Genomic DNA, 23,841 nt, shown 5'->3' with positions numbered 1-23,841 from the left:
CTCTTCTCTACTATATATTGAATCAGTTGGTTCATTGAAGCTTCATATTTCAAACACACCCACTTCTACTTCTCACATATTCCCCAGTTTGGAAAATGTCTGTGCGTGCATCATTGGTTGCTTAACCTTGTTCTATTTTACTACAGTGTTCATTAACCAGGACAGTAGACAGAGAGCTGTCTTTCTTGACTGAGAAGAAAGACCAATAGTGAATGTCCAAGTAGTTTTGCTGTCCTGTAGAATGAATACAAAGGCAGTCCTCCAGCCACACATGTATTGCAATGGGAGGCAGCAATGTGCAGCTGAGATTGAGAACTCATATCTGTTGATCGTTTTCTTAGGCTTGGAAGGGCAGATAGAGATTTGTTCTTTCATAATAAGTACTGCACCTCTTTCATTGAGATTCTTTTGCTTCATGCTATTCACACTTAAATTATCATAGGGTTGATTGATTTAAATTGTAAAAAAGACCAATTTAAATCATAGATGTAAATTGTTTCTCATTTTTGGTATTAATAGATTTCCTGTGCAATCATGCATGTTTACTGAATGCTGTAACCATTAAAATGCATTGATTTGTTCTTAGCTTTCTAGGTGCCAGTTAAAGATGGTAGTTCCTAGGGAAAGGTGATAGAAAGTAAATGTTCATGTTTGATAAAGAATAAATATTCATAACTAAAGAACTGAAAAAAATGCAAACTGAAATAGTGGGAGGCATAATAGAGATACAATAGCATGTAGTGGATGATTAAGTTGGGATTCATTATGACAACTCTTGAATTCTAGTACACATAATAACTTGCTATACTGGGTCCATTAGGAAATCCACAGTTATAAATATACAGTACTTTTAATATAATACAACACTATTACTCTGTTATTATTATAATCTATCCTCAGTGGACCCCTCCCAGTGCTTTATCTTTTATTCATTTTTAAGGACCTTGAATTTTGTTTTTGATAGTTGGTCATGATTCAGTTTTCAGAGTAAGTGTAGACATATGGGTGTTAAATGAAATTTCTTTTTAGGCAGGTTATTATTTTTTTAAGCCGCATGTTACAAATAACGTTTAATTAGAATTATTTTAACCACCCTGCACTGTTCAGCTCCACATATCACATGCCTCTCCCCATGAAGTTTATCATACCTGCCATCTTTTTTTCTTTCTTACTACAAATCTGAAAATGAAATGCAGGTTCCCTAGTTAGAGAGTGCTGTAATAAGGATTGCATGTTAGATCATGCATTTTCATTTGTAGCCCATAGGCATGTGAATATAGGAGAGGCCCTGCTTGTAGTCCCACCCTTGACATTACTACCACTTTCTGTAACAGCTGTATGGTGTCTGTTTGTAGAGGAATTTCAGTGTGAAAGTACCTGATTTTGTGGCTCTGCACAATTGGGATACCCACACAATTATCAGATTACTGTAACGTACTCTAGGTTGGACTGAAAATGGTTTGAAAGCTGCAACTGGTTCAGACCATTGCTGCCACAGTTTTGACTAGTTCAGCCAAGTAGAACAATGTAACGCCAGTCTGCACTGGCTGCCTATATGCCACCAAGCCCTATTCAAAGTGGTTGTGTTATTTGTTCTGGATGGCAGCTAGTGTTGTGTCAATAGACCTCTGCTCAGACAACAGGACTTCACTTTCCATTGCTGTTCTGTTCAGCCACAGACAGCATTGGGTAACAAACCTTTCCCTTCAACTTGAAGGTTCCCAAGGCAGCTGCAACATTTCATCCTACCTGGGCTGCAATATCTACTGGAGATGCCCTTGCTATTCCATGTAGAGTCCTATGGGAGAGGGCCTTTAGAATGAATGCCCTGCCACAAAATTGCAATTGACACCAACTCTGCTTTGTTTTAGATGCTAATTAATACTTTTTCATCCAGGGCTTTGTTAGTGAAGGTGAGTTTAGTGGTGTATTGTGGCAGGAACAGATAAAGTATTACATGCTGTAAATTTAAATTTATTGTTATTTTGTTTAACTTAATGGTTGTCACTGCATGTGTTAGGGATATAATAGATTAAGCCAATGGCAGCCCATGATTCTTTTGCTCTCATCTTTTGAGAAAAGGTACTGCCATGTTTTGTAATCCTGGAGACACAGCCTTGTGTTGATTTTATTGCTTTTGAGCAGCTCTTTGTATTTTAGGTAAATAATAATGATGATGGGAAACTGTCAGCTACCTCATAGATACTGGCCTGCAAGACTGCAGTCCTCTAATACACAATGTAAGATAAATAGGCTCAACTAGAATGTTAGTTTTTCCTTCTTGTTGTGTAGCTCAGCCTTAAGGTTATACTGCAATCACAGTTGCTAGCATTCTTGAGTGTTGTCAAATCTTAGTGCTACTTGATGTATCAGTATACTGCACCCTTTCCAAAGTTAGATTCAACTCAGTCTTTAACTGTCACTATTAGTTTTTCAAAATTCCATATATAGCTAGACAACTATAAATATGCAAAGGTTTGGAGTCTTCCCAAATGACTGAACCCGGCACTTACGCACTGTAAAACAGCTGGTGTAGTCAAACTCTTCTACTTGCTTCATATTTTAGATTATAAAATAAAATACTAATTTCAAAAAAATATCTAGGCATACAAAAAAGGAAGCTTTCTTATTGGTTTAATATGGGTTGCTTGTGTGTAGTGTCTGAAGTGCTGCATTAAAAAAAAAATTTTTTTAGTTACACAGTAACGGGCTGCATTCTTTAAAAGAACGGGGAGTTATTACTACAACTAATAAGTCCCGTGTCTTCAAACTTACCTTTCTGTCATAGCTTATTCAGAAGATCCTAGATTCATGGGATTGGGAGGAAGTCCAGTCCAGTCACCTTACGCAAGCTCTTTGAAATCAGAATTTATTTATTTATTTGATGATAATTTGTTACTTTATTTATAAGAAGAGCACTCTTAAATCTTTGGAATCCAGTGTCAGGGTGAAAATCTATTGTTATCCTAAATTATTTTGAGGCTATAGAAGGAATTACTGTACCATTAAGAGAGTACTGCCAGGCAGCAAGATGGGCAACAGCTTTATGTAAAGCAGAAAATAATAAAATAGTGTAGAATTGCAGATATTTCATTTAAATTGTATTTTTATTTGTCGTCTTCCTCCATTCCTCCTCAGTTTGCATTGTAGACCAACAGTTTAAAAAGTTTCTCTCAAAGACTAGAAACTTGTTAAAATAATTTTTAACCAGTGATACACTGTTTTTGTTGTTGTTCGGGAGAAGGGAAGGAGCTATTCATATGTTTTGTATTCCAAGACTGAATCAAACATGCATGTATTATTCTTGGTACTAATGCAGAAGACTGGTGATGCTTATTACAATAACCTTCAATTTACTCTGTTAGTTTAAACCTAACATTTTGAGCCATTTTTTACATTGCAATGGAGAGCTTTTCTGTGGACTTGATGTGTGATTCTTGTGCATACGCATGAAAGTACTACTGTGGAAAAACTTGTAGGCTGGCATATATTAATCTAATGATTGCTATGGATATGTGAACATTGATGATATAGCTAGCAGATGGCATTGATTTTATTAACATATTTATATACCCTTTTAACCAACTACTTTGTGTTTTCTAGGCTGCTGAATATGTCCCAGAAAAAGTAAAGAAAGCTGAAAAGAAACTAGAAGAGAATCCATATGACCTTGACGCTTGGAGCATTCTCATTCGAGAGGCACAGGTTTAGTGACATAGGATTACATTTCCTTATCAATGCGTCCACTCACAGTGATTGGTTCTGAAGTAAATGTCAATACATTTTTACATTATAAATATTGTAAATATTTATTGGTTTTCAATTTTTAGAATCAACCTATAGACAAAGCACGGAAGACCTATGAACGCCTTGTTGCCCAGTTCCCAAGTTCTGGCAGATTCTGGAAACTGTACATTGAAGCTGAGGTTAATATTTTCATTTTCTTTCTTAAACATATAATAGGAATTTAAGTTGGCACTGAAACATAACTTGTTAGGCACATACACAAACTCAGGTAAAGGAGGGATTGAGCATTTCTTAATTCTGTACAACAGGTGAAAGGGGGTAATTAAAATTATTTCTAAATATTTGGGTCTCTCTATGATCTGATGATTGTTGCATTATGGACTTGCAACAACATTAAAACCGTTTCAATGGTATTGGAGTGCTTTAGCCTTTTATTTACTTGTCGTGTCAATTTATTGCCTCCTGTGTCATTTATTTAGAGCTCCTTTTTCCCCATAAAAATTAACAAATGGCTTTGTGATTTGTTGGGCTCTAACATTTTTATTATTATTCCTAGGCTGTTTCAGTTTTTGAAATGTTTGCTAGAGGGGGGTTGGAAATGCATATTTTTATTTGAAAATCACTGAATGCGGTAAAACATAAATGTGAATTATGCAAGTCACATTTTCAAGTACCTGTCTAACAAAATATTTCATAACCAAAATGAATAAGCTTTTTATCCTGCTCTGTTAAAAGTGCAGAGGATGAGCTGAAATTATGGATAGCATGCATTCTCAGAAAAACATCTTCATAATAATACTTTATATAAATATGACTTTCCCTGGCATGTGGAGATGCATGTCATAGGTATTTAACATTATAATAACTATAGTATTTATTTTAAATTAGAGTAAACATAAATCTTTATCTAAAATGGTAAGTAAAATAAGTTGTTAGGTGTTGTATGCGGCATATAAGATTAGTAAGAGAGTCTCAAGTATATAACTATTGTAAGACTGCACAGAATATATGCAGTTGAATGTTAAGTGTGTTAAATGTTAAGAGATTAGTCTCTCAGACCTTAAGCACCCTCTCTGCTAATGCAGGTTCTCAAATGTAAGGCAGCCTTTTTAGAGATGTATTCTCTACACCCTGCCAGCAGCATGTGCTGATCCATACCAGAGGCAGTGGGAATATTGATCAGCCATACTGATGATTAGCTTCTTTTTTTATCTGTGCTGATTTATCCACAGGTAGTATCTGACATGTTTGTTCCACAGATGAAAGATCTGTCCCATGGATGCTACTCTTGTTTTTTCTGTTAACAGAGCAAAAAAGTTGAATACCATGCTATTTTTCTTGTTTTTATGTGATGTGCTTGGTCATAGCTTTAGGCTGTGGACTTTCCCAGTTCTTCTACTTGTCTTCAGAAGGCTTGAAGAGCTGTTGGTTTGAGAACCCTTGAACCCTGGATTTAAAATTTCATTATAATAGCACACTTGCCTATGTGAATCCAGTAGGCAATATTGTCCTTTCTTAGTGGCCAGTACTCACACATTGTAAACTGTTAGACTTAACCGTGAAGGGCAAAAGTAGATCGGGATTCTATGCATTGTCAAAGTCTTAATCTTCAGTAATACTATTATAATTTCTTCTGGAATCTTGGAACATTCCTGCCCTCTCATCTCCCTGCACACTCCCTGCTCATTTTGTAAATTTGGTTTGACGTGTTGGGGGACAACCCTTCCCATCCACCCACCCTGGAACATTATTAGGAGTAGGCAAGGAGAGGACAAGGGAAGTTTTATTGTGCAGCTAAAAGTCCTTGCACTGGCAGAACTATTTAGTTTGATACTGCCCAACATTGGCAACCCTAGTTGTAGATAATAGTTTATGGTAGAATAAGCTGGAACATTCACCTTTAGTATTCGGACAATATCCAGGATCCTATGGCCTGATTGAACTACCAGGGCCTGTTAGTGGAAATCTGCATAGGGACTTCTGCTAGCAACTCAAGACCTCTCCTCCCCCAACGTGCTACACAACCCCCTTCAAATTGGCTTGGGTGTGTGTGAAAGATGCCCCGCCTCTGAATAGCAGACGGGAGGAGAAAAGAGATTGTTTCCTTGGGGAAGAAAAATGCTTCTACTGATAGAATGTTTTAAAATGCACAGCATTGAATTCCTCCCAGTATGCCATCACTGTCTTCATATGCATTTCAGCTCTCTCCTTCCAACCCCCTGTGACCCCTCCAAAATCTCCCTTCAGTGGGTTGAATGCCTTTTAAAAGCAACTCCCATGAGCAATGAGATGGGTAATTTGTATCAGAAAATTTTTAGTTTCCCTAGAGAGCATACTTGTTTTACTTGTATTTAGTAAATAAAGCTAAAACCTTTGAAACTCCCATGCTTCCTTAATATTATATTTGTAATTGGTACATTTTTACTAACGAACCCACAAAACAAAAAATTCTGTCCCATATCACTTGCCATGAGACTTGGGAGACTGGCAGTGGAAAAGAAGACAGGACATTTTTTCATTCTTGGGCCCCTTTGGATGCTCGACCCATGGATACATGTCAGACCAAAGGTACACCCAATAATAATAAAATGTATATTCTGTCTTTTCTTCAGAGGGGAACTGGCTAGAAAGTACTCACTATGTTTGTACTTGAAAATAGGATTTATAAGCTGTTGGTTTACGTAGTGGATTTTGACTTTACAAGTATTTTGTGTGTCCCCAGTTTTCTTGAGCCATTAGTGCTGGCCTCCATATGAATTAAGGTTGTGGAAATCTTCTTTTGACTCCCATGCCTATGACTACAGAAGCATTGTCCAAGCCACTAAAGCATTGTCTTGTCCACTCACTCATAAGCATATAATTACAGAGCAAAATGATAGTTAAGTCTGACAAACTTCTTATCCACAAATGTTACCTTGCCCTGGTCCTTTTACTGCCTTAGAATTATCATGGGTTACATGTTAATGAATTAGCATTTTAAAAGAAGTAATGGAATTTGACATCTTTAGTTCATATGCAGATTGTAAATATCTTTAAATTTTAAGAATATTAAGAAATATTCTGGGTCTTATTCTGCTGATTTCGCGCATCTAACTCCTATACTGTTACTATCTTCCTGTTTATAGTCTTAAACACATTGTGTGACAGTACGCCTTATTGCTTTTAATTAATCTTTTAAAAATGTCCTTAATCAGTTTTAATTTGAAAAACCCATAGGATATTTTTATTTCAGTACTTTCCAGGCAAAAATCAGCAGATTTCTTGAGATACCTTTTGGCCCAATTACTTCGCCAGTCACATTAAAAATGGTGATACCCAACATTATGCAATTGACTTCATGCAGTAGGATATATCCCTCCTCTCCTCCACCTCAGGAGTGCTCCCCACCCCCGGTTGACCTCCAAATCTACTCCAGAGGGTTAGTAGTCCCATTGCATAAGTGGAAGTTGATTCCACTGGCGAATGGTTCTTGCTGGATGTCACCATGTAAAGGACTGGAATTTGGGCACATTGGTTTCTGCTGTGCCAGTGACACTAGAAGGATTATGTTAAAAATTATGCGATGTATCAATTCTGAAATGAAAAATGCACTCTGGGTCGATTAAGCCCTACCTGTGTCACTCAGTGGTTATAAGTAGTATTAGGATGTAGGTAGGAAACAGGCACTGGTTTCGTCCCCTAAAGCTTTATATTACTACTCGTAGTATCGTTTACTGTTGGAAAAATTGCTTTTAATATTCTGATTTTCTAACATGAAAAGAAATAATTAATTTCTTGTAAGTCAACTCCAAAACCCTGCACACAAACAAAATTTTTGTTTGTCATTCTGCATTTGTCTTGTCAGGAAATAGGTACATGGCATTCCCTTTTCTGTCACTACTGCTTGATAGAGTTCTTCCTATGTGTATTTAACAGCTTTTGGATCTATGAAAAATTGTGTGTGTGAGTTGAGGAGTGATGATGTATTTTATTGGGAAGGAACATGAATATTGGGCTGTGCCAATCTCCGTCCAATTAAAAATTGGTTGTTTGACACCAAGGTAGTTAAAATGTGTTCCTGTATAACCAGGGATAGTTTGTGCCAGCTTGAAGGTAGATAGAGACTATAACTTTCAAGGCTACTACTATGGGACAAACAAGATGGGAACAACTAGCCCCATCTATGTCTATTGTTGTCCAGGAAGCAGCATCAGCTAGGTATAGAGAGAATCCAGGACAGAACTAGGCCATGGAAGATTCCTCTTCTTCCATCTTACCCTGTTTTGCCTGGATTGTGTCCCAGCAATGCTTACCTCGGTGCATAGTTCTGTTGCCTGGCAATCCTTTGCTTCTAAACTGTAGTAAGGTGTTTGTATTGCTCCTATACTCATTCAAACGTAAGAGTCTTCACTTCCACCTCTTCATCCAGAAAATACCCTTCCTTACAGTCTTTTTGTTGCCATATTTTATTCTCTTGCCACATCTTCTTGCACATCATAGTGCAAGGTACAGATACATTTTTATTGCAGCCTTATTTATCTTCATCCCATGTTCATCCTTCTTTGTGGTTTCTTAACATTCACTCACCTGGATTCTGCATCTCCACAGAGCGAGGCATAATACTGTATTGGTTAGCTTAGGGGTCTGCAACCTTTAAGACAAAAACAGCCACTTGGACCCGTTTCCGAAGGAAAAAAAACTGGGAGCCGCAAAACTCATCATTATAAAAATAACTTTTTTGTCACTTTTTATTATTATTTCTTTGTTTGACCCCTCAGAATTACTCCTCCTCATAGAAATAAATGTTAAATTAACAAGTTACCTTTTTGTGTGTGTGTGTTCTTCACTCCCCTTCAAAACAGTGACCAGCGTACATGCCCCCTTTCAATGCAGTGACCAGCGTACATGCCCCTTACAATGTAGCGGGCGGGCGGGAAGGTGACGTTGGGACAGTGCGTGACTAACGCATGCACCGCCCCCATGCGACGTCACAGCCAGTACAGCGCCCGCCACAGTGGGGAGTGTCAGGGCGCACAATGCGCCTCCTCCCCTTGCTAGTTTCCGCCCCGGAGCCGTGGCAAAGGTGTAAAAGAGCCACATGCGGCTCCGGAGCCATGGGTTGCAGACCCCTGGGTTAGCTGATCAGTTTTCAGGTTACTGTGTCAGGGAATAGATTGGAGGAAATAGAACAGGAGACCAGATTATTCATTTGGTCTTTCTCAGCAGTAATGAGCATGTGGATGGTGCTGGGCTAGAAGACAGAATAAGTTTTGAATGCTAGCGAATCTGAAAATTTGAGCATCAGCTCTTATGACAGCGCCATGCATATGGATACAATTATACAGTAACATGCTTTTATAACGTGCAAAGTTGTACAGAGGCTTAGCTATGGAAAAAGTTATGGCACAAGGATGGTGATACAATTTAACTTGAGAATATCTAACATGAACAGCTAAGTGAACATGATAAAAATTAATGATTGCTGCCAAATTCTACAAATAGTACTATGCCACAGCTAAAGAAACACAGAATCTTGGTGAATCCTTATGGCACATACCGATGACTAGATCTGAGCTTTCTCTTCTTACCTCTTCTGATATCCTGGGCCATTTTTGGTAAGTTTAATTAAACAGCTTCCCATCCAATAGCTATACTGTTACCTACCTCACAGGGTTGTTGTGAGGCTTAATTAAATGTTTTAGGTCCAATAGTAGTGTGGAAATGTTACAAAGTACTATTCTGGGAATGTGCTACACAAGGGACAACAACAACATAAATTGACAAAATATATCCTTTTGATTTAATTTTCCGGAATGAGCATTAAGTGGCAAAGGCTACAATTCAAAACACACCTACTAGATAAATTTGTTTTCTGCTATGTGAATGAACTGTAGTAAGCCTTCTAAAGCCATAAGGAAGAGATTTGCCCTGAAATTTGGCTGCTTCGTAGTCTAAACAAAGGATAGCAACCCTGCGGGCCTACAGATGTTATGCTAAATTTGCATCATCCCTGAAGGTTGGCTATGTTGGCTGTGGCTGATGAGGATGCGGCAACACCTGGAGGGCCACAAATTCCCCACCCCTAGTCTAAGCAAACCGCATTGTGCTAGATTTTGATCTTGTGGAGAACTGTAGTTAAAAGTGGAAGTTTCAGGTGTCCTTGCAGCCATGAAGGAAAGAGAGCAGGGAGTTCCTTGATCTGTTAATAATAATAATAATAATAATTTATTATTTGTACCCCGCCCATCTGGCTGGGTTTCTCCAGCCACTCTGGGCGGCTTCCATAGAAACCAAAAATACACTAAAATATCACACATTAAAAACTTCCCTAAACAGGGCTGTTAACATAGTGGGGAACCATGGCTTCTGTTAACTGGGCCTGAGACTCTTCCTTCCAAATAAACAAAATTCAGTCGTGTGTTAAAGTTTAAAATTTTTGATACTTAGAACTTCATGTTATCAAACACCATAAATAAAATAATAGAAAATAGGGAATTTATATTTTCGTTCTCGAATAATATCCCACACCACTGCAGTTTGTATTTTTTAAAAAAATAGCTTCATAATAATATGCTTGAGTGTTCCAGTATAGTACAGTTGTAGATAACTAAGAAGGAAGTTTTACTTAGGCATTTTAATCCTATTGCTGTAGCTGTATACAGGTCCCAGAATGAGTTACAAATTATCAAATAATAAGGAACTTAGAATAAAAACAAAAAAGGAGCTAAGACCAAAACCCTAAACCAATTTTTAAAAATGTCTAAAAACATTCATCAAGTCAAAACACATAGTTTTTTATGTGTACTTTATTATTTTTAAAATAATATTACATTTCACAAAAGATTAACACAACATTCATTAAAAACAACTTTAATACATTATTATACTTTCAAAGAAGGGGATGGGGAAGGAAAGTGGAAACACAGGCTTCAACATTGACCCACTGGGCTTTGTAATTCATGCAGACAATTCCATATACGAGTCCAAAATTTTGACAGTCGCCTGTTGAAGGTCTCTTTTTCACACACTGAAAGAACTGAGAAAACAGACTATTTATAGTTAAAATTCAATGATCTCTCCACCACTGCCCAGCCCCCCCCCCCAAAAAAAACAACCAACCGGGATAAAGAGGTCTCCACCCTTTCCCTAAAAAGATGTCAGGAAAGCTGCTCAGTGTTATGAAGCAGACTGTAGACTACGAAGGCACATGAGGGAACAAATTCTCAGGGTCTTGTTTTCACATTGAAGTGGGATCATTGAGCTGCTTTTCATTAAACTAATGCTAAACAAGCCTTAGGTGACAATGCAGTGTGTAATCCCCCCTCCAATTTGTCAAAGATTCATAAAGCTCTTAGGCTCCAAAAACTTAATATAAAATTTGATATGAAAATCGGCTTTTTTCTTTTTAAAAACTAATATTGGAGATTTGAATTTCCATTATATTTGAGAGTGTAACTCTAACTAACGGGTTGGCTTTGTTGCATTTTAGCATAGACTAAGAAGGATTTTTTCAAAAGCTATAGAGGCAACAGAAAATGTAGGATTTCAGGATTATACATCTTTTTCTTATAGGATTTTTAAATCTATTTTGATACAAACATTCTGAGAAAGACATACTTATAAATATATGGTTGAAAATATAATTGTTTGAAAATGTGCTTGGAGTTCTTTAATGTGAAATACCTAAATATTGCTAAAATTTCCTTTGAAATTAATCTGATGCTATTGCTACCATTATGTAATACCCTACTACGGTATTTTTTTTACTAAGTTGCATGTGGTTTTCTGTAAAGCAATTGTTTATACTAGACTTTGAAACACCCCATGAATCTCGTACCTTTTTAAAAAATGTACTTGTATACTGCTCCTTACCTGTTAATAAATATTAATTTCTATATGCTTGTTGTAGCTTTGCATCAGAAATCAGATGCAATTGTGTCTGTGATTTTTGGCCCATCATTTATTGTAGTACGAGTGTAACAGTCAATGGAATTACCAGCAACTTAAACACAGAAGATATTACTGTCTTGCCTTTGAAACACACTACAAAGCTGGGATTTCCCACGTATGTCATGAGTTTATATAATAAGCAATTCCAATAACCTGGTATACAAGGCAAAAAGAAGAAGTTAGGATTTGAAATACGAGCTTTCTAGTATAGTGGCTGTACATGGTTTAAAAAATCATTCTTCCTCTTGTGTGTGCTCACATGCACTTGTATTTCTCCCCTAAATATTATATTTTTGTAAATAATGCAAGAGACTTATTCCTAAAGTCATTCGGGAACATTGGACTTAAACAAGGCAAAACAATTATTTTCAATTATTTTTGGAGTACAGAATCATATTGAGTGACATCCAACCCCAGCTTGGGTCAGGAAGGCGCTCTTCATCTCTCCTCCCTGCAGTCCTTAGTGTGCTTACAAAATCTGCTCTGGGAGTTTGGGAGACCCTCTGGAGCAGATTTTTTGGGAGTAATGGGCAGTTGCAGGGAGGTGGAAAGGGAAACAAACAGGCTGACCCAATAAGATGTCACATATATAATTCTGGGTATCACCCATGGTAGAATTATTTTCCCCAAGTACAGTGGTGCCTCGCAAGACGAAATTAATTCGTTCCGCGAGTTTTGTCGTCTTGCGATTTTTTTCGTCTTGCGAAGCACGGTGTCGGGAAAGTTTTGGAAAAGCTTCAAAAATCACCAAAGTCTTTAAAAACCTCAAAAAAGGCTACCACACCGCGTTCTATGAGTTGCTCCTCGAAGTCAAGTCGCAACTGTATTAACGGTGTTAAGAAAAAGGAAACAAACTTGCAAGACGTTTCCGTCTTGCGAAGCAAGCCCATAGGGAAAATCGTCTTGCGAAGCAGCTCAAAAAACAAAAAACCCTTTCGTCTAGTGAGTTTTTTGTCTTGCGAGGCATTCGTCTTGCGAGGTACCACTGTACAAGAATGGCATGGTTTCCTTTTTGTTTATCATGGCTTATCGTTTTGTTTCTTTTATTTTGTCGGCTGTTGAATAACAAAGAGTTTTCAGATGTCAAAGAAAAAGCAAATTAAAAACTTACGATACAATAAAATAAAATTAGAAGCTTCTCCCCGGCCCCCTTCTCTAGGTATTTAAATACTTTCAGAGGGGTCATATGATTTGCTAAAGGAGGCTGCTATTCACTTTCTTCTTCCTGAGCTATTTCAGAAGCCTAAGGCTGTTATTGAAGAACTTAGCTGCTAAATGTAATGTAAGCATGCTTGTGTGTGTCTCCATACAGTCTGCAAAGCACACTAAGGCTTATTTTCAGAATTTATGGTATTAAGTACACAATCCTAGTTCAGGAGACTGCATTCTGTGTCATGTGTTAAATAACCAGAAAATATTTGAGAGGGGGTCAAGTTCTTTGGCCTCAGGAATGCAAAAAGTTCTGTTTGCTATACTTAGGATTGTGTACTTTATACCCTGCATGTAATAGTCAGATTCTGTCGAGGTAACAAGTTTTACTACATATACAAACTGAAATTACACACATTCACATTTTGCATAATTATTCAAGCTAGTCATGGGGAGGCAAAGGATCTGTGGAGTACAACACATTGTTCACTGGAAATCATACTTTGCCCTGGTCCAGCTTCTGAGATGTCACTAAGCATGTTCACATATTTTCAATATGCAGGGGTTAGAATCTTTAGAAGTGGTGGTGGTAGGAATGGAGGTATAGAAAAAATGATCAAAATGCTAAATTTGGGACTTGCACACAGCTATGGAATGGACACAGTCTAGAAATACTTTTACTGGGGAGTATAATTGCATTTCATTTTCATGTTCTAAGCTTTAGGTTTTGCCTTAAGTTCTCAAGTGCTGTTCATGGGGTTATACCCCTTAAGTAGTGGACTCAATTTAACCATGCTGCTGCATCCAGTTCTGCTATCTCTGGCCTAGATCATGTTTCTCAGCTTTGCTTGATTGCAGCTTCAGCCCTTACGTAAACTAGAGGTCTGGCGGTCCTTTTCACGAGTTGCTAACCTCTAAACTTGGTTACTGTAGTGTGGTGTAACTCTTGAAAAGCAGCTTGGAAACTCAGCTGGTTCAGAATATGCTAACTTTGCTTTAATATGGAACTGACTATAACCCAGGTACTTCCCTGTCTGAGTTATAGGGTTGCCAGTCTGTTGCCATTATCAGTTCAATGTGCTGGCCCTTAAATAGGCATGTGAAGATAGGGGAGTGTCTTCTTCCATTGATTCAATTTGCAGTGAATTTAGAATTAAGATCAAGTGAAAAAGCATGATGGCAAAGCTATCCTCCAAATGTTTTCTTTAAAGAGAGAGTTGCATTATAAAAGGATGACTTAAACAAGCTTAAAAGGGCAACAGAGGAGAGTTAAGATCTGCAAAATAAATGGGTGGACATAGAAAAAGTGTTTTCCTAATGCTGTATCATTGACATACGATAGAGATGGGATGAATTCATATGTAACTAGCAGGTTCCTGCATATTTAGAATAAGTGAGATATGTTCCTTCCAGGTTAAAGGAAAATATACCTTGGAAACAATGAGACCATTGTTGTGAGCTCCTGTTTGGCCAAAGATGAAGCAAAATGCATAACTAATTAAAATCTTTAAACCCAAGTAATTAACTACCTTCTCCTGAGATCTTGCAGCATGTTCCCTTGCAAGAAAAAATACAATAGGTGCTGCTGCAAGTAAGTAGTTGTAATTTTAAAAGATTGCCACAGTATTACTGTTGCTATTCCTCCTATGCTAAGGGCCAGGACAGACTGTTAAAATTGTACCCCCAGCTTGAGGGAAATAGTTTACAGTATATGAGATTGGACAATTGTGTTTCGTGCTGTTATTTAACATTCTTGCAGATGATTATACCCATCATAACAAATTACCTTTATTAAGGTAATACAAGTTCACTCTGTGCAAATCTTTCAGCTTAGAATATGTGTGTGAGATAGTTTTATAGCAATAGGTCATTTTGCCATAGTGTAGGAGATTCTGGGATGGACTGTTGTCCCATTATTATTATATCCTGTGTGTTTCCCAGAAACATCTAGCTGGCCAATATTCAAAACAAAATAGTTGAGTCCTTGGTCTGATCCAGCAAGGTAATTATTGCATTGCAATTCATTTTTGGAAAATAATGGTTATGCTATGAGGCAATTAGTAATGTGTTCTAATATTGGGCAGCCAAATGTTACAGCCAGCCAGCCAGCCCTTTTATCCTTCCCCTTTCCAGGGTGTTCTAACATTATAATATTTCCTAGCCTTCTCTAGGATTTCCTAAAAGTATTGGAAAATGTATGGATCTGGCAACTGGGTTGAATCCCAGCATTGCATGAGCCAAGTTCTGCTTGTGCAAGTGCACTTCCCCTCCATTCCTCCCCATCCTCAAATCTGCTCTGGAGGCTCGCAACCTTCCAGAGCACATATTGGAGGTATACATGAGTAAGGAATGGAAGTTCTAACGTACCATTTATTGATAAACCTTTGAAATACTTAATGCTTGTGTGTTTGTTTGTTTGTTTGTTTGTTTGTTTTACTGTTTCAGTGCCCTTTTACATTCGCAAAATGCATGTCTTGTCATGAAATACCAGTTAGAGCATAATTAAATTTCTTCCTTTCCTCCATATGTATATTTGATTGTGTATGCCTTATTTAGCTGTACGAAGTATACTTACTGTTGTGAATACGACTGAACTCTCCTTTCACAAAAATACAGAATAAAGAGGCATTTTTAAAAGAACAATTATTATTTTCTGTATCCACTCTTTTCACAGTAGTTCTTCATTGGCTTGAAATGAATCTGTCTTCCAATCAAACCCCTCCCCTAATTCAAAAAAATCTTCCCTTCATTAATACATATTTGCTCCATATGCCAGCTATTCTATAGACCCACACAATTCACTTTTTATGCGACAAGTGGAAATAGTCCACAACACGAAAGGGATGCTGTTAGCCCAAACAATGAACCAAGTCATAGAAAACAACCACACATGTCTAATTATTCCCTTAGGGAAATTTATGTGAGAAGATAACCCCCCACCCAACCCAATATTTCTGAAAACAAATGCCCTGTCATTGGACTCCAATATAATATATCTTTGCAATAAACTTTGCCACTAAAGATAGAGAGCTAAAAGCTAATAGCTAATAATATTCAGTATTGGATACCAACTCTTCTGAGCTAAGCATATCTGGCATAATACCTAGTTAAAGGATGGGGCTGAAATTATAACTCATTTTTAATTTCCCCTTTTGCACTGCTACTTCTTACATGTATGATACCTAAACACTTAAATGAGAAGTGGCCTATTGGCTTTTCATTTAAACTTGCAGAGCTTTAAAAGCAATGTGAAAAATGAAAATTGAAAAGCTCTTCAGTTGTACGTGGGGAAGGGAAACGAAACTTTCTTTTTCATACACTTCATTCTTAAGTGGCCTTTCATTTGGGCTCCAGCTTGCTCCATTTTATCCAGTGCCTTCAGATTGTCTGTGTCCCTTGAACACTCCTTACCAAAATAGTAGAATTGTTCTGAGTCCAAAGTGCCCCCCCCCATTTTTTTGTCTTTACCCTGTTTTCAGCTGCTGGTCATGTGATTCTATCCAGGGAGCAAATGAAATTTCTCATCTTCCCATGCCACGCAATTCATTTAGGGGCTTATAGCTGCACTGCTCCCTATGAGTTGCTTGTTATGGTGCAGAGTAGAAGTCTCCAGAAATAGTTAGGATATTGTTATTTTTTTCTAAGTATAGATACAGTCATACCTCGGGTTATGAACGCTGCGGATTGCACATTTCCGGGTTGTGGACCGCGCTGAACCCGGAAGTACCGGAACGGGTTACTTCCAGGTTTCGGCACATGCGCGGATGCAGCACTTCAGGCTGCGAGCGCTGTGGGTTGCGAACGTGCCTCCAGCACGGATCAAATTCGCAACGAGGTATGACTGTAGTGCCTTGTGAGTTTTGTTTACATAAACTATTTGTAAATAATTTGTCGTTCGTAATTTTTTTCTCTCCTGCCTCATCAGCTTAGACTTTGCTCCAAGAACTTTGCCTTGGGCTGCTAGACCTGAACCTTAACATAAGCAAGGAGGGTTTTTTCTGGGGGGAAAGGAGTTCTGGAGAGAAGAAATGGGAAATGGTGTCATTTTTTTCCTATTCTTCCTTTAATCTCTTAGCATATATTCCATCAATCCTCCTTTTCTTCTAGGATACTGAATATTAGCTGTATGGGTTCAAGGAGATTCATTTCTTCTTCCCTCCAATTTCCTTTCCTCCCCCCCCCCCCTTTCAGTTGATGAGTAAACCATATACTGGCTCCATTAAATCATTTTGTTTTTATTTGTAGGCTTGGCTGCTATCAACATCTGTCATAGAACCTCAGAGGTGCTAGTCAGACCATTTTGTGTGTGCGTGTGTGTGCGCGTGCATACTTTTATCTCTCTCTGTGTGTATGCACATGTAGAGAGTCCATGTAGCACCTTGTCCAGAGTATTTTCAAAATCTGAAAATAGGCTCCAAATAAATTACTGCAGATAAAGGTTGATGAGTGTGTGTGTGCATATATTTTCAGAAAAAGCTCTTGTCTGGAATGACTTTAATACCAAAGTAGTTTTTTGTTCAGATCCTTATTTTTTATTTGTCAACCACCATTGCAATTATTAGTGTTCTAAACTTCATATTATATGTAATCAAAAGAATTGAATCCTTTTAACCACTTTCTAAAACAAGTTTCTTGTGTGGCATGGCTGGAAAGAGACTTCAAATATATTCATTTTTACATTAATTATTAATTATAATAAGAAATTAGTTGGTCCAGATTTAGAAACAGTGGCCTGTGTTGGAGACAACAACCTTGTTTGGCCTGTGGGCACATTTGTATTTTTGAGCAAACACTATAGGCACCCCTCTCTCCGGTTGCTTCACACTCCTCTCCCTAGATCAGTTGTCCCCCCACCCCCAAAAGTCAGTGAAAGTGGCAATTTGAACGCACACTTTGCTTTTCCAGGGGATCTTTGTAAAAGTCCAGTGGAATTAATTTGAGCTTTGAAAAGCTCTTCTCATTATTTGAACTTACCACTTGCTTTTTTAAAAGAAGGTAACTCGAAGAGACTTGCAAAAAATAAAACAGCATGAAAACAGTATAAAATTCAAACAGTAAAAGCCGAATATTATATTTACAGTGGTACCTTGAGTTACAAATGCCTCAGGTTACAAACTCCAGTAACCTGGAAGAGTTACCTCAAGTTGAGAACTTTGCCCCAGGATGAGAACGGAAATTGTGTACCGGCGGCGCAGCAGCAGCAAGAGGCCCCATTAGTGAAAGTATGCCTCTAGTTACGAACAGTTTCAGGTTAAGAACAGACCTCTGGAATGAATTACGTTCGTAACCAGAGGTAACACTGTATAAGAGAGTTGGACTAACATATTTCACACAGAAAAGGCCACATATAATCAAAACCAAAGGCCTGACAAGAAATAATCCCCTCCTCCTAAAGATACATAATGATGGCACCAGGCATCCCCTCCTCCTAAAGATACATAATGATGGCACCAGGCATAGCTCTTTGGGGAAAGCAGCCCATAAGTGGAGAACCATCACTGGAAAGGCCTGCTCTTGTTTTTACACCTCCTGCACCTTCCTTGGAGTGGGTATATGAAGAAGGACCAAGGGTATGGGTTGGTTTATGTTGCAAAAGAGTCAGTCCATGGAGTATTGGGATCCTGAGACACAAAAAGTCTTTCTAGGTCAAAGCCAGCACCTTGAATTTAGCCTGGAAATTAATTGGAAGTCAGTGTAGTTTGCCAGAATTGGAGCTGAAAGAGAAATGGGAAACATTAGAAACCCTTCTAATGTCTTGTCAGTCTGTTTCTAATCAATTCTTTAGTTTCTCTCCCTGCTTCCTCAATATTACATTAAAAACTATTGTGTCCATAGAGTATTCTGTTTTTACTCTTTGCTACAAAAATTCTCCCTGTATACTTTTCTGCATTCCACATGAGCATAATCTTGGTTTTGGCCACATCTTCTCCCAACACAAACATTTCCATTTCATATAAATACATATTATACATTTTCTAAATTGCTTATCTATCTCTTGTCTCACTTCTTGTAGAAAAAAGTGCCTGCTAAATCTTTTTCCTGATTTCCTTTGGAATTTCAACTCTTCCAGTTTTTTAAAGCTCTGAGCCAGTCAGGTTTCTTTCTTTTTCTAGTCGCCTTCCCATCAATTTCTGCTTGTATATTTGAATTTACAACATTTTCTCTAACATGAAAAAAAATGTTACCATGTCAGTTGTCTTTATTTAATCCATAATGTTTATCAGTCTCCCCATCCATTCAATGATAATATTAACAAAATTCCCTGAGGAAGGTTTGTGTGTTGCCTTTAAAATCTCTGGTTAATCTGCAGTAAATCTATCAAATATTAAAAGCATCTGGGATTCTTGACTCCACATTGTCCACAGACTTTTAGAAGAGCATTCAAGGGTGGACCAAGATTGGCCCATGAGCTTGGAGGTTTCCCCTACCCCTGTTCTGTACATTTGGTCATTTTAATGCTTTCCATCAGTTTGCCCCAGAGTGACCAACATTAAGCTAAGTAGCCTATAATTCTTCCTTGTCCTTGCTTTTTCTTTTTTTAAAAAAGATTTTTATTGTTAGTATTGCTAATAATTGGTCTCCGTATTTGAGGACTAGAAACTGCTCAATCTTGGCAGCAATTTATTTTTGTTAGATGGTCAGCAATTCCACATTTGGATTCTTTTAAGAATTCTTGGGTTGATAATTTTTTGTTTTTTTTAAATAGGGCATAGAACTTCATTTCTTGCCATCAGGTTCCTCAGTTCTTTAGACAAACAGCTATCTGCCTAACATGTTCTGTAGCGAAAGTAGATGCAAATAATTCATTCAGTTCCTCTGCAGTCGTCTTTTCCTCCTTTAGTACATGCTCGGCCCACATTTCTTCAGCCCTATTATCACAGCTGGTAAAACTAGATTAGCAGGCTTTTGAAACAATACAAAATCTGCTTAATGGAGTGAAAATGGGATATGTATTTGTTACTCTATAAACTTAACTTCAGTAAATTTTACCTGGGTGGTTTACAAGACTGTAAAAACAAATCAAGAATAAAAGCAAAATAATAAGAAGAACAGTAATAATTATTAATAAAGTAATAATAAAATGGCATAAGCAGCAAATTCATCTTTTACACTGCATTCACATGGGGGGAGGAAAGTTGTTGTTTTTCTCTCCTCTCTTAATGTTTTGAACTTGAAGCAGGTTGCAGTAAGAAGTGTGGACAGAAGAGAGGGCAACAGAGTTATAAAGAGGAGATTTTACAGACTTGGGACAGTGGTATAGCATAAGGCACAGGAATTGTAATGGCAGGGGAGAGATCTGATATTTGATGAAAACTACAGCAGAAAAGTAATGTGCATGAGGAAGAATCCACAACAGGTGTAGCCTAGTTCAGAAGGGTGGATAAAGTTAAATATAAGAACAAGAAACTTGGAATTTGTGCGGAGCATGTACCCAGAAGAGAAGGAAAATGATTTGGGAAGGCCAGATATGGGAGAAGGGAAGGCTAGCTCGGAAAGGGATCTAGCCATCAAAATAATAGCAGTATTTTCAGAAGCCAGGTGGTTTAACTTTTTTTGCATAATGCCCAAATGTGAAGTTGCTTTAGTTCAGGAGTACAGCTGTACTTTGAAATGGGGAGAGAAATTCAGCATAGTGCTATGGCAATTCTGTCAGCCCAAGATTTTCAGCTTGCCAGATGGAACACCCACCCTCCCCCTTTCCCCCTGTATGCTGTTCTGGAGATTCGCCCAATTCTTCCCCTCCTCCCCTGCAAATTTTAGGGCACACAGGAAGAGGAGAAAGAGAAAAAAGCCCGTTGTGCTGGTGGAAATCTTTGCACAGAATTTTGCTGATGGGACTAGTTAGTTGAATCCCAGCCACATTGATAAAAGGACATTACATTTAGAACACTTGCAGGAAATGGGGACTGCAATTTTGCAAAGTTCTATATTGTATGTCCAACTGAAAATCAGTGGGACATAACCACCTGTGCATATGTGTAATATTTCAGGGAAGGAGCAGGACCCAAAGAACTGCTTACAGGTGAGTGCAAGGGTTTGCACACACTGGTGGATTTTTTTTTTAACAGTACTCCCACTCCCCCAAGTGGTAAATTACAAATTGCTTTGGGAAGGCCCCTTGGTACTTAAAACTCATGCACCATGGAGCATGCAGGCTGCTGTTTTCAGAAAGCATATGCACAAAGCACATTAGCTACAGAGAATTAGTTGCATGGTTTGTTAGTCTGGCCAAACTCTTATTGCAAGGGTCAGCAACCTTTTTCAGCCGTTGCCGGACTATATTTTGAAAAAATAAATGAACGAATTCCTATGCCCCATAAATAACCCAGAGATGCATTTTAAATAAAAGCACATATTCTACTCGTGTAAAAACACCAGGCAGACCCCACATATAACCCAGAGATGCATTTTAAATAAAAGGACACATTCTCCTCATGTAAAAACACGCTGATTCCCGGACCATCTGCAGGCCGGAGTGAGAAGGTGATTGGGCCTCATCCAGCCCCTGGGCCTTAGGTTGCCTACCCCTTCTGTATTGCTTTTCTGAATAGCCAAGGCGATAAGAGGCAAATATTTATTTGTGCAAAAGCAGAAATGTGATTTTTAAAAGAGAAGGTTTTTAGAAGTCAATGAAATTTCAACAGCATAACTTTTTAAGTGCAAACACAAAATAGCTTTTTAACCCATTTTGTTTTTATAGTATTAAGTAATTATTCCTCAAATTGGGGGGGGGGTCTTGCTATAGGACTTAGAAACTAAGAAGACACAAGGGAAGGGGATTGCAGGGACAAGGTACAGGAGGAAAAGCACTTCTTCAAGGCCAATACAAAGTGGTGAGCAGCAAGCATTTATATCCATTGTTTTTATTTGGCTATAGTAAAAGCTCAGAGTGGTTTCCAAAAATAATACATTTCATAGTTCTGTAAAAGCCCTACACCCATAGCAGCTTGAGGAGGAGGAGGAGGATGATGATGATGATAATGATAATGATAATTACACTCCACCCATCAGACTGGAGTGCTCCAGACTGGGTGGCTTCCAACATAATATAAAAACAGTGAGACATCAAACATTAACAATTCCTGTTACATGGCTGCCTTCAGATGTCTTCAGAAAGTTGTGTAATTGTTTATCAGTTTGACATCTGATGGGATGATGCTCTATGGAGTGGACGCAACTACCAAGAAGGCCCTCTTCCTGGTTCCCTGTAACTTCTCACAGTGAGGGAGCTGCTAGAAGGCCCTCGGAACTGGACCTTGGTATCTGAGCTGAACGATGGGGGTGGAGACTCTCCAGGTATAAAAGTTTGATAGAAGACTGGGGAGTGGGAGCAGTGAATTTCTGATAAAAATCCAGAATCCTTAATATACAAATGAAAGTTGGGTGGGGTTTAGTCCCGATGTCGCATGACTTTTTTTGGAAAAGGTAGAAACATAGTTTGCTATTGCTGCTTTCAAATGGAGAAAGGATCATTTTCGGTATACAGAAGGCATCCAAAAGGGGAAAGGATTGGGGAGGGTGTATGGGGGAAATGTGATACAGACCCCTAAAGTGTAAATTGATCATTACATCTTCTGGCCCAGTAATAAAATAGGCTGTATATGTGAAGCTGTTTACCAAGCTTCATTGCTGTGCTTAAAGCTGCTTAATTTCCAAGCATGTTGAAGCTTCTGTTTCCTTTGGTTTAATATCCACTTGTATTCCTAAGATTTTCCTGATTGAATACCCCCTTCGTGTACCTCTAAATTCTAGGGTATGTCTTCACCTGGGAGAGAGGTATTCTATACCAATAGCAAGCTCTAAATACACACACTGAGAGCCACAATAGACTTACGTTTCTACCGAACTTGTTCTCTCCCTGACTCCCAACGTCTCACTTCTCTATCTGCTTTTGGTCCTTCTCTCAAAAGCGTTTTGAATCTTCTTTGATCTCTTTGTGAAAGGTATAGAGCATGTTTGTGTCTTTTGCTCCTGTGCTCCAAAGACAAATTTCTACTGAATATCTGTTCACCTTGAACTGCTTGTAGCTATAGCACTTCACAAATAAGCATATATCTAATCATCACACTACCTGCCTGGTGCCTGATAGGTTGATTTCTACCATGGGTTCTACCATATTCTTAACATACCCTCTAAAAATGTGTTTTACCTATGTGAGGTGCATTGTTAACCACTACAGGTAGGTAGTAACCTCATCCTTTTGCCCATTTCGTAAGAGAAACATAACTAATATAAAAGAACAAATGTTCAGTGTGACTTTTAAATGTTTGCTCAAATTATTGTCTCTCTGTGTTGACAACACTTTGACCAGTGTTGACAGATGGGTTCCAAGCTTCTCATTTAGAAGACATTTCTGATCTTCCATGCCATGGCTAACACATGGCTCATCCACACATCCCAAGTAATTTTGGGTAGCCCAGAAAGGTCATCAATAACCTGGCTGCAGTTAAAAAAATGTAAATGGGTGGTGCTGTTCTCTCCCCCCCCCCCCCATTGCAGAGAAGGGGAAAGGAAGGTGACACCTCTATCTTTTTACTAAAGGGCCCCTTCTGCCCCCTGGGAAGGCACTGTTCTTAAAAGGTTGTCACCATTGTTAGATCTTAGAAGGCTAGAAAACAGGAAGAAGATCTAACAGTGGTGTCACACCAAAGAAGGGGCCTTTCTCCAATGGCAAGAAGAGGCAGGAAAGTGCTGGGGTAGGGGTAGACCCTGCTTGAGAGCAAGAGCACTGCTAAGTGAATGTCTGTTTGTGTCTGCTGCTGAGTCCACCCTTCCCCTGCTCTGTGTGCAGGCTCTTGTCTATCTCCTGTTGAGTGCATGAATATGTAAGTGGCATGCCTGCCTTCCCTGGCTACTGAGACTACGTATATGTGCCTCTGAATCGGGCTTGGGTTGGCATGCAGCCCTCTATTGCTGAATTGCCACAAGAGGACTAAACACATGTAATAATTTCCCCACCAGTCTGTAAACCTGCATATAATTGGCATACATCATTACACATGCAGAGCCTATGCA

The 23,841-nt window shown here is 38.4% G+C and overlaps 1 protein-coding gene across 2 annotated transcripts in view; it reads left to right on the top strand.

The window, feature by feature from the left end:
- The window catches only part of CSTF3 (cleavage stimulation factor subunit 3), a 56,419-nt gene that overhangs the window by 4,177 nt on the left and 28,401 nt on the right, over positions 1–23,841 (top strand). The window contains exons 2-3 of one of the 2 annotated variants that reach the window (XM_081012070.1): positions 3,604–3,705; positions 3,831–3,926. In XM_081012070.1, the coding sequence (XP_080868196.1) occupies positions 3,604–3,705; positions 3,831–3,926 (198 nt within the window). Of the gene's footprint in view, positions 1–3,603; positions 3,706–3,830; positions 3,927–20,289; positions 20,849–23,841 lie in introns of those variants that run through there. The other variant, XM_081012071.1, reaches the window with a different exon arrangement.

The sequence above is a fragment of the Podarcis pityusensis genome (genome assembly GCF_964106645.2).
Source record: "Podarcis pityusensis genome assembly, chromosome: 1".
Lineage (NCBI taxonomy): Eukaryota > Metazoa > Chordata > Lepidosauria > Squamata > Lacertidae > Podarcis > Podarcis pityusensis.
The sequence above is the reverse complement of the archived record's forward strand: the minus strand, read 5'-3'. Positions and strand labels throughout refer to the sequence as shown.